The following is a 12,339-nucleotide window of genomic DNA, read 5'->3' as shown; positions in this document are numbered from 1 at the left end:
TTTAGCTTTAATAGAACCGTGTCACTGCATTTGAAGGGAACAGAGGTTCAAGGAGACGTGTGCTAGGCTGGAGCTGCTTCGAGCACTGGGTAGCCTAAAAACCACAGCAAGGAATTATTATTTGTACCTCGAGAAATAATACTACACTATGAAACCATTTGTGTTCATGTGCTGAATGTCTGAGGTGACGCTCAGTTTTATTTTCAACCCCTGGCCCAGTAATTTCATTTAAGATAGGTCTCCAGTGCTACCTTCGGGGCACAGAGGTTTGCGCCCGAGACAGAAATACACATCAGCATGTTTTGTTCATAAAAGAAGAAGAGGCTCTTTTCATTGGATAAGAGCAAGTGGCATGAATAAAATACAATCTTGATGACTGACAGCACATATGATATACAGATCTGCGGCATTTGCTAAACCGGCAGGTGTTGACTAATTAGGAAGCATCAAATAAGGGTGACAATGAAGCCAACGAATGGTAAGCAATGGGCGAGTTCAAAGCCCCTTGTATACAGTATCTCCCGCAAGAGACAGCACATGTGCGCTGTCTTAGGTGAGACCTAACAATATCTCTCGCACGCATCAGCTCATGCATGCTGTTGTAGGCGAGACTTGAGCACGACATGCAGTTCTTTCAGATCCTCTCTTTACAACACAATTAGTCTTAGAACAAATTGTGTCTTTAACCACCACAATATGGAACACTAGTTCAATCATTAGACCTACGGATCCCTCTGTCCATAGGACCCTTCAAAAGCAAACGCTATAGCCTTTGACAGTGCAGAAACCCTTCGGAGACAACATCCGTTGATGTTTTCTTTGATTGCATTTGAAAACTGCTTTGGCCTGGTTGAATTACATTTCGATCAGCCAGTCAGGGTTAAGTATCACACAGGTACGCTAGTGTGCATGTCTTAGAATTGCAGGACCCTCTCTGTGTCTAAAGGGACCAATTGGTTGAAGAGGTTCCTTGAGGAAAGTGATTCACTTGTTTGGTAGTCATCATCAAAGTAGATAACTGAAATGTTAGCCATATTGGAGGACTGAGAAAGGCATTTCGGCACTCAGTATGTCTGTTTGGATGCTTCCTTTGCACAGGGTAAAACACAACAAGACCACTGTTCTAGGAGATGCACAGTTTGTGCATTCTGAATACCTAAGGGCTACACAATGAAATGACCGTCTGCCTCCAGCACAACAAAAAACAGAGTATAATTTTCATTTAAGCTAACGTGTTTTGAGTGGCATATCAGGGCTTTGTTCAGATCCCCTCTGTTTTCCAGGAGGTCGGTTCTGTCACTCTGGATATGTACTGGAACTAGCCGGCAGCTCATTGTTTCCACGTATTCTGATATTGCAGCAAGTATGCCTGTGCGTTGTGGAGTAATGTTTCCCTTCACAGAATGCCTCTGCCTTCTACATTGGCGTAATATACCAAGTGTACACCTGTATTCTGTACTGACGTGCTCTGTTCCCAGGCGTGTCTGTATTCTTCAGTAACCTGTTCTGTCACCAGATGCCCGGCATGCATTCTGCTGCACTAGGATCACATTCACTGGCCTGCCTTACTTGTTGCATTCCTGCATGCGCTGAAGCCTTCAGGCATCCCATAGGATGGATATGCTCCACTGCTGTGTTTAACCCCTTCAGTGCCCGCCCCTTTCCCCGCCCTGTGCCGGCCGTTTCATTAGCGGGCGGGGTTTGTGACGAGCTGGTCTCGTCATGGGCACAGCGCAACCGCGGCCCATGACGAGACCAGCTCGTCACGGGCATTGAAGAGGTTAACCAAATCAGTTTTGATGAGAAGTACTCCTTCTGTTAGGTAACTGTTACAGAGTGTAGCATTACGCGCCAAATGAGAGGGACAAAAATCAAGCGGAGGGTTGCGTAGCTACATAGAGCATTTCTGTTGGGACTCATATGGCAATATATCTCTTGGTGTAAATTGCCTGCTAGGTATAGCAAGTGCAGTATCTGCACAGAAGGAGTAATTCTGTCAGTTATGTGAACAACACATCTGGCCTTTAGCTGGGGACACAATAATCCGATCCTCGTATAGTGAAATGGAGGAAGCCTGCTTTCATGCTGTCCTATGAACAGAGCAATCGGATCTCCCACTGACAAAAGAACAAAATAATTCTCCTTCATAGTTATAGCAAGGGCATTAAATTCTTCCTCTGTTTTTTCCAAAGGACACATTAATCTTTCTTCCCTTCCTTAGAATGAAAACTATAATCCTTCTTCTGTTACAAGAACACAATGATTTTACTTGCACAATAACCCTTTAGCCTGCTATGGTAAGAATATTAAACCTTCCTTCATTCTGTAATATGGGCATAGCATTTCCTCTCCCCCCCCCCCCCCCCCCCCCCTGTAGCATAGTCAGAGTAGTCCCACCTCCCCACTGTTATTTGACAGACTATTTCTGCAGTGCTGTAGTTCGGATACAAGTACTTGTGTCCTGCTTTAGTACAGACATGGTAATCACCCCTCCCAACTTTAGTGAGAATACAGTATTACACCCTTCATGCTATGGAGCGCTCAAAGAATGCCTGCCTGAGTTGCTTATTCTACACTGATTTTACTACAGATGCAGTAAAACCTCATTTTTGCCCCAAAGGGCACATTAGTCCTTTATTACTTCTGTACTCTGATCCAGTAATCCTGTTGACCCGTGAAATAGGGACACCATCATCCCCCACTCCTACCGTAGCATGTACAAAGTAATTATTACTCCATTGCACTGCTGACACTGTCATCACTTCTCCAAGGTGTTAGATGTGGCACTCATTTTGCCTCTGCAGCAAGAAAAACAAACCTACAGGACAGGGCACAGAACAGTCCATATTCAACTCCCTCGCGTTTGTTCATCTTCAAACAGTTTAATGCCATGCCTCCTTGTGTGAAACAGTTTCAACAGAAATTTAGCCAATACATTTCTATAAAATTTAAAACAAAAACAAAAGTTACATTTTGCAAGTTTGCAATTTATTTCATAAAATTAATGTAGTGTAAGACATAGACAGCAAGCCAAACATTTTAAGTGCAAATCTTACTGTAATACATCCCATATCTGAGATTGGAAAATTATTTTAAGCAAATGGGTCAAAAAGTGTAAGGTACTCTAGAACCCATTGTGACTGAAAATTGTTGTTTTTTCCTTGCCCTTTATATTGACATAATATCCTGCCTATCTTTCTGTTGGTCCTAACTCACGTGTGACAGTTCCATCCAGTCCTGACTTTTAGCACAAAACACTTGGTAAAGATGGGCTAAAACGTTCCGGCATGCAAATTTAAATCCGAAACTGCAAGTCTTAGAATGCAGTGTGCTATTGGCTAAAATATCAGGATTGACTGATTGTGTTTCACAAGATATGGGACAATTTGGCAGATTAAAACACATATAACATTTCTAACCGTTAAGTCCAGATATAACTCTTAAATGTGTAGCCAAATTAGGGAAAGATGTCTACAGTGTGATAATGTATCTAAAATGAAGGGGTAAGATTTTGAAAGTTATTTGGAGACTTCACGTTGACATCTAGTGCCAGCTTGGACATGGCGTTAAAAAAAGATTACTAGAGGACTAATAAAGTGTGGCTCAGAGCCACTTTATTTTCTTTGACTAAAATCACAACACTGCTTTCAGTGCTAATTTTTCCTAGAGGAATACCAAACTATTCTGCTAACCAGGGTCTTTCGTGCCCCTCAATGCCCTGAGATCATCTCAAACCCCTCCAGCCCTCATATGGGCCTATCCTCCTGTGTGAACACCTCTGCTCTGACATAGATGGTTTAATTCCCTTCAGCAGGAATGTTTGGCTGCAGCCCAGAGCAAGCACTGCTTGGTTTCACTCAGATTAGGCAGTGTTAGGTTCTGCTTTACCAGGCAGTGTAGGGTTTCTTCCGGGCGAGGCAACGTAGAATTCCACCAGATGAGGCATTTAAACCCTTCCTCCCATTTCTGTTAGTGAGTGTTTAATCCAGGCACCTCAAGCAGCATTTAATCCAGACTGGCCAGGCATTGATCAATCCAGGTAGAACAGGCAATGTACAATCCCTGCTGATCAGTCAGTTTTTAATCTACAAAGTACAGTCTGTTTAAATGCCAGAATTTAATTGCATTGAATACTTTCAGTCAGTTCGTTTTTAATTTCTTCACATCAGGCATTATTTGATTAGTCCAGAGCTAGTATTCACAAATGCTGCTGAATTCACAAGTATTACATTCCTCGTAGTTTGGGCAGTTTCATATGCAAGGATCATGGATTGTTTAGGATAGTCCTGTTCTATAAAGTGAATAAAAGCTGAGGAACATCATTGGCTCTTAACTCGTCAATCTCTCTCTCGGTGGAGGTTATTCTTGCCCTCAACCAACTGTCCTTGGTATACCACCTTAATATTGATTTCAGGATATCGTTGTACCAGAATATCGTGGACAAAATGTTGGAGACCAAAATATTGTTTCGGTATGTGTAAGTTTACTTTAATTAACACCACATATATTACCTAGAGAAAATATAGGTATATTCCTGGTACGTAGACGTGGAGTTAAGAATAGTAAATCTTTACTTATGTGTATGCACTTACCTTCTTATTCTTTTGCTCTTCCATGTTTTGGCCTCGATATTTTGGTAGTCTGTTGTTCATATTTGACATACAAGTCTGTCCTCAGTCTTTGCATTGTACTCTTGGTGTAACAGTCCATGACTTCTTTCAAAGGGAACTGTCTCTAGGTTCAGGTTTAAAGTCAGCTGGAAGACACGGCGATTTATGTTGGCATGTGTGTCTGGAGTCAGTCGAGTATAAACAGAGACTGGACTATTGGAGCATCAGGTGAGTTCCATGACAAAACACCCAGCCTTTGAAGGGATAGGATAATAATACGTTTATTAAGATGTATGTCCATAAAACATAAATACCGGGATCATTAAATCATATGACAATCACATAAACCATCATCTTCACATAACATCATTAAAAACGAACCCTTGATGTTTAACAAACATTAAAAAACGTGCAGTACCAACAGCAACATCAAAAAAATACATATTCGCCAAAAAGATAATTGCCTCATACCATGAACAAATCCGATATTTTTAAAAAACAGATTGTACATTTTTTTAACGAGCGAGTAGATAAGGACAGTCAATAAGAACATGGCAAATAGAAATTTCATTTTGAAAAAGCATTTACACATTCCCTTATTATCCCTTATCAATTCAATTCAATAATACTTTATTTCGACCTATTTCGCCCATACAAGTAACAATAAAAACACAATACAATAAAATACAGAATAAAAACATCATCAGTTAATAAAAGACAAAATTTTTTCAGCTAACACCCCGGATAAGTCTAGGCACTGTTTCGAATTAAAAAACTCCTTTTTATCCAGAATGCATGGAGATACTTGGAAAGTGCAAACACAATGTGAGCTGCTGTGTTAGATTTAAAGACTCTAAGTGCATCTGCATATTTACGAAAGCCCAGGTTCCTACAAACAGGTATAATCCAGTGCTTCCGAGCTCTGCTATACATGGGACAGAAGAAAAGGATGTGGCATTCATTCTCTAGATCCGAGCCACAGCCAGGGCATTTGGAAACCCCGGAGCTAGACCACTTGTTTGTGAAACATGCAAGGGGGAGGCAGCCGAACCTCCATTGGATGTATAACTTTCTGGCCAGCACAGGGTAGATTACATTTAAATAGTCCTCAAAGGAGTATACAGATTTGTACTCTAAAAAAGAATTTACCATAGGACCAATGTGTGAGTTATGCAGCCAGGCACTAGTGCATCTAGCTCTATATGACTGGGTAAGGTGTTTTCCTGAGATCACACTACAGGCAATCGCTGGCTGGTACCACAAATCCACAAGACCCATTAACATTAGTTCCTGTTTGACATAGGAGAGCCAGGGGATGTGCGCAGCTTTGCTCAGGTTTAATACTTCCTGCAGTTCGGTTCTATATTGTGTGAGTTCAGGAGTTAGCCATAATTTCCTCCAGAATCTGAGGGGTTTAAGAGACAATTCCTCCTGGATTGGGAGTAGGCCCAGGTCAAGCCGAAGAGGAATAAGGGGGGTACTCTGCGGGAGCATTAGCAGCTGCCTCAAGAATCTGTTCTCCGCTTTAGTTAATTCGGGACTCACAACATACCCCCATAGTTCACCCCCATACAGGGCCGCTGATCTAGCCCTGGTTTTGTAAATTTCTAAACCTGGGCTTATGGGCCTATATGTTGAGGCATTGTTCATTTTCAATATTCCACCCGCTGTTTGAGTCAGTTTAAGCTGGGATTTTAAGAGATGAGGCACCCAGGAAAAATTTTCGCTCAACGTGACACCTAGGTATTGAAAGGTCTGCACTCTCTCAAGCGAAACTGTGTCCAGTATAGGAGGGGGTCTGGTGCGTCGTGGGGGATTAAAAATCATGAATTTAGTTTTGTCTACATTGATTTGTAGACCATGATCAATACAGAATTCGTGGAACCCAACCAATGTACGCTGTATCCCCATGGGTGACTTAGCTAATAAGAGAGTATCGTCGGCAAACATTATTGCCGCGATTTTCTTACCTGCCAGCCTGGGTGCGTCGTTGTTTAAGACTGCATCCAGGCGAGAGATCAACCCATTCACGTACAAAACACCCAGCCTTTGAAGGGATAGGATAATAATACGTTTATTAAGATGTATGTCCATAAAACATAAATACCGGGATCATTAAATCATATGACAATCACATAAACCATCATCTTCACATAACATCATTAAAAACGAACCCTTGATGTTTAACAAACATTAAAAAACGTGCAGTACCAACAGCAACATCAAAAAAATACATATTCGCCAAAAAGATAATTGCCTCATACCATGAACAAATCAGATATTTTAAAAAAACAGATTGTACATTTTTTTAACGAGTGAGTAGATAAGGACAGTCAATAAGAACATGGCAAATAGAAATTTCATTTTGAAAAAGCATTTGCACATTCCCTTATTATCCCTTATCCCATTATATCGTTCAGATCGAGATAGAACAGTAAGTTGTGTGAAGGGCCTGGCAGTTGGGAAGCTCTGCTGACTTGAAAGACTTTCCCAGTACAACTTTTAGAGATGTGAATTGTTGGACTTTGTTTGTACTCACTGCAGATGCTATTGCTCCAGAATGCCTATGAAACTAACGTTGATGTGACTAGGCCTTTGTTACACACATTGCAGATTGTTTCAAGAAAGAGTACTGAACCCTATTCTTCAAGCAGCAGCACATTGTCGCAGTGTAACCTGTCTGTCACAGACAATTTTGGTTAGGGCATCTCTTCCTTTCCTCCGGCAGCCCTACGCTACTACAGCGCCCCCTCCATTTTCATGTTGGCTTGTGACCCATTATATAATGCTTAATAGCTTTGCAGCCAGTTTGAGCAGTATAACTATATACATATAAAACGCCACTTCCCACCCTGGCACTGATTCCTACCTTTGCCCTATTGCAGCCTGACGTGCTGCACTGATACTCCATGCAAGGCTTTTGAAGTCTGCTTTGTTTTAAGTTAATCTTTCTTTGCCCTTTCAGGGACCACCCTGCAGTCATTAAAAGAAGATTTACCAGCGTGCTGACTGTCTCTGCCCTTTCGCCTCTCTTTGTGTCGGTGTGGAAAGAGCTGACCGGAATTAAGGTAGGAAATTGCAGAATTGGGAAACCTCTAATATTATTATTCTGTCCAACCTCTCTGTTTGCAGGAACTGTGCCTAAATGAATTCCTTTTTAGGTCTCGCCTGAGCCAGCGCATGCGCTGGTCTGGCGAGACATTTTCAGAGGGCTCCAAAAAGTGCTACCAGGCCAGCCTAGAGCTACAGTGCATGTGTGCGGGCGTCGCGGTTTACCGCGATTACTTTCACTTTCGCGGCCGCTTCGATGTTTGATCGCGATTGCGATCACTTTCACGGCCGCTTTGATGTTCTCTGTGAGGCTTCAATAGATTGCAGCAGTTAAAACAAGCATTGGCATAGCCAATAGGTCTCGCTTTTGCGACCTTATAAGTGTTTAGTTATGCAACTGTTGCATGGCTAAACACTTATAAGGTCCCAAAGGCGAGACCTATTGGCTATGCCAATGCTTGTTTTACTTGGTCAAAGATCTGTGTGTAGTAGCCTTTTAGAGGCTAGTCTCAAACCACCACACAACAATTTCAGTACTTTACATTTTAGGAACATCGTTTTAAATCCTATGTTTATTTTCTTCAATGTGATTCCACCTGTTTCATTATGTTTCTAAGTATGTAGGGCTCTTGTGTATACTTTAGTGTTCATATTGGGTGCCTTTGTCTGAGCACATGTTGGAATTTGTACAGCTGGTTATATTAAGAAAAAATATTCCTGTGTTATTCTCGCTGGCTGTACTCAGTTTAGCAAACGTCACAGATCTGTATATCATATGTGCTGTCAGTCATCAAGATTGTTTTTTATTCGTGCCACTTGCTCTTATCAAAGAGAAAAGCCTCCTGTTTTATGAACAAAACATGCTGATATGTATTTCTATCGTTAGCGCAAACCTTTGTGCCCCGAAGGCGAGTCAAACGAAGGTATCACTGGAAGTCTGTCTGAAACGAAATTCCAGGGTCAGGGGTTGAAAATGAAACTGAGCGTCACCTCAGACATTCAGCACATAAACACAAATGGTTTCATAGTGGAGTATTATTTCCAGAGGTACAAATAATAATTCCTTGCTGTGGTTTTAGGCTACCCAGGTCTCGAAGCAGCTCCAGTCTAGCACATATCTCCTTGAATCTCTGTTCCCTTCCAATGCAGTGACTCAGTTCTATTAAAGCTAAGCAGAACTGAGTCACTACATTTGAAGGAACAGACTTGCAATGAAACATGTAAGGTCACAGCAGGCAATGGGTGTTTTTGACCCAGAGTCCTCAGATGTAGAACCCTCCAGAGCAATGTGCCTGAGACACCTCTGTCATTATTTGTATCATACAGTGTACCATTCAGCACAAGGACCAGCCGGGCTAAAGTATTTGCACTAGGGTCACCCGTAAAGGATATGGCGTTATACTTCCAATTGTTTTACTCCACAACTACCCTACATCTGAGCATTCATTTCCCTCATGCAGCACAAAGCGATATTTGTGGCAACCGATTCCCTCTTGTCTGTATTATCATAATACAGACAGCTAAGCTTGTGCATGTGGGTGAGTTTTGCACAGTATAGGTCGCTATAGCTTCCGTCAATTTGCTCATGCAGTGCAGAGATATATTTCTGTGTACAGTCAGGTCCCCTTCATACAATACAAGATAATGTATCTGCAGTCGGATCACAGGCCAGTCATACATCAGTGAAATCAGGGTGTGTATTTTTTAATGAGACATCCATTCTTACAGTATAGGGCGCTATAACTGAGCAATCTCGGCACTATCATACACAGGACTGGTTCTTATAAGATCAGCTGGAGGAGTCCACCAAAAAGGTATGCGCGGGCCAAGCATGGGTGATCCGTGCAATGATTTGTGTAATGTTTGATTCCAATAGAACCTCACAAAAGTGGACAGGCAGGAACACAATTGCAAGTTTCTCTTTGTGTACATTTATATCCTAGGTTATGTGTTTTGCATTGTAAAGGGGCGATCCTACGCTCTCTTGCCTGGTACCATATCCCTCTTCTGGGTCAACCAGAAATTCAATTAAATATTTTGAGTTTTCCTTTATACATACCTTTAAGAACTACATTTTTGGTCCATATCTCACAGAAATAGTCTTGAAAGTTGCACCAGTATACATCAATTCCTTAAAATTTCTCGGGCGGAAAACCTGCTTTGCTCGCACATGTGAAAACTACTACTTAATAATTACACCAGCCGCCTCTGGAGCACAGTGATATTTAACTGCATTGCATATGTGTGCTGTGCTGGATGCCTGTACAGTGGACAGTGTAGCATGTCCTGTTGAGAATTTGTGGGTCTTGCCAACACCTGGAATCGTGCTGGGCGAATGCCAGTTAACTGGTGGCCATGCAACCAAGCAAGAGAATCAGGCAATTGGGAACAATTCAAAGAACAAACAAAAATGAGGCAGTTAAAAAAAAAATCATGTAGCAGAGGAAACAGAAAAGGTAAAGTGGGGAGGCCAAGTGCATTAGGAAAATGGGTAAAGGTAGGAACTATAGGGAGCATAGGAGTTTAGAAATGATGGGGAAAAGAAAGGCCTAGAACTGTTAGGAAGAGAAGTGATAATGAGCTGGTGGGAGGAAACAGGAGCAGGACCTGCCTGAGGCAGCTCAGTTCAGTCCATTGTCATAACCTGCGCTCTCATGAAAATTGAGAGATTTAACTGGTTCTCAGTAGTTTGGAACACTACACCAACATCAAGTTGTATAAGCTGCATCCATTACATTTTGTTCTTCATACAGCGATTGTTAGCAGCTGCAGTAGTACAAGTTTTCTCCAGGACTACAGAGATCATAATCCTTTGCCAGCCAGGAGGTGGGGCAGTTGTTTGGTACTGAGCAGGCATATAAATGAGAGCCTGCCACTCGCCTGAAGTGCTGGACGCTTTTTCCTGGGTCTTCAGGACTCCAGAGACCACAATCTTTTGTCAGCCAGGAGGCAGTGAGCTGTTTGGCACTGGGTGGGTGTATAAATTAGAGCTTGCCATGCTCAGCACGGACGTGCACAAGATGTGCCCAGGCGAAGACCGGGCCAAGAGCAGGCACGTCTTTCCCCAGAAGAGGCTGGGCTGGTCTACCCCCCTTCATGAGTTACTTTTTTGGATTAACCACTTCCAATTCTGGGAAAGAAGAGAACTTTTGAGTAAATCTGCACCTGCAGCCAAGGGGACAACTATAGACTCCATTTTGGAGCATGCAGTAGGACGAAGTATTAAAGAGGTCGCTCTGACGGAAAGAAGGCTGTCGATTAAAGGGGCAGTTTCTTCCTCTGTGGACAATCATTTAGAAACTGTTGAGTTTTGTGCTGGGAAATATATATGTTTATGTGGACAATAACAATCCTTTGCTAGTACTTTGCCTATGCGTAATGTGATCCCTTTGCCAAATGAACCGCCAGTCAAACAGAAAAGAGGGGGAACCATGGGGAGGGGGATTGGCACCAAAGAAGGAGTTAGCTGTAAATGCAGTACTCTGGTGTCTTTGAGTGAGCCGGACTTGATGAACGACCTATGTGCCAGATTGGAAGTGCTATTAAAAGTGCAGCTTAAGATGCATTAGATGGATTGGATGTCATTAAACTCACTTCGTGTAATATTTCTGGTGGCCTTCCAAGTGCACCATAGGGTGGTCGCCTTTGGCGGCAGGTGCAGCAGTCCTGTCTCCTCCTTAGGCACTCCGCATCTGAACACCGTTAATTTTATTTCCACTGACCCAACCCTTATGCCGCCTCCTTTTCCCCACGTGTCTACCCCATTCCCTTTTGGTTGTCCCAGCTAATGTTCATACTTTTACTAACTGGGCATACTGCTAGTAATGGCTTGGGAATGTTTTCCCAGCAGGTTTCCAAGGAGGCAAATGTTGAATATTTTGAACTTGACCCCTTCTGCAAGGCCATTTGTTTTAGCCTTGGTCAATGTTCCCAAGCCCAAACTAGTTCAAGATGAGTTCAGTGATCAATTGGTATGCAAGGTGCTTTACGGGTTATGTAAGCATATGGGATTCAGCACCATGCACAACAAGCAAATACTTATGGCCAGAGGAGTGATTGGGTTGGAACGGTCCCTAAGGTCCTGTCTGGGGATTGTATTGTTAACTTCAGAGACCCCAACATAGTGCGCAGTCTGTTAGATATGCCCAGTTTTTCTTTTTCAGGACGTTCGCATATTCATCCCATTCCGCTTGGATTTTTGTTTTTATAAGTCTTCTGGTGTTGCATATCCTTTCAATCCTAGTTATGTCTCCCACTAGGGCCAAGATTGAATTAAATTCAATCCATGCCTACTGCCTAATACCTCGCCGTTTTCCAACAGGTTTGCGGCATTGGAATGTTTATCAGCGATTGATTGACTCTCCGGTCTGCCTGATGTTTTGTGCCTTCCCCGTGTAATTGGACAGGTTGATGGCGTAATAGAGACTGTATCTGATCTTACAACCATGAAAAATGCCCCTGAGTTTAGTTTTCTCTCATGGCATCTTGCTGGGATCCATAATAAGTTGACTCAGCCAGACTACGTATCGCTGATTGGCAAGTATGAATTTGTAATAATGCAAGAAACCTGGGCTACTGCTCCTATTGAGTGTAATGTGTTTACTTGTTATTCCATACCTGCAATTCCTTCTAATTCTGGGAGTCCCGAAGGAGGCATATGAGTTTGGGTTAGAGCGAA

General features: G+C 42.5%; 1 protein-coding gene across 1 annotated transcript in view; it reads left to right on the top strand.

Moving 5' to 3' along the window:
- RCE1 (Ras converting CAAX endopeptidase 1) overlaps window positions 1-12,339 on the top strand; it is a 226,335-nt gene that overhangs the window by 22,439 nt on the left and 191,557 nt on the right. Inside the window, exon 2 of the mRNA XM_085625516.1 lies at window positions 7,576-7,678. Within this exon, the coding sequence (XP_085481642.1) occupies window positions 7,576-7,678 (103 nt within the window). The remainder of the gene's footprint in view (window positions 1-7,575; window positions 7,679-12,339) is intronic.

This window comes from Triturus cristatus, chromosome 9 (genome assembly GCF_964204655.1).
Source record: "Triturus cristatus chromosome 9, aTriCri1.1, whole genome shotgun sequence".
Taxonomy (NCBI): Eukaryota; Metazoa; Chordata; class Amphibia; order Caudata; family Salamandridae; genus Triturus; species Triturus cristatus.
The sequence above is the reverse complement of the archived record's forward strand: the minus strand, read 5'-3'. Positions and strand labels throughout refer to the sequence as shown.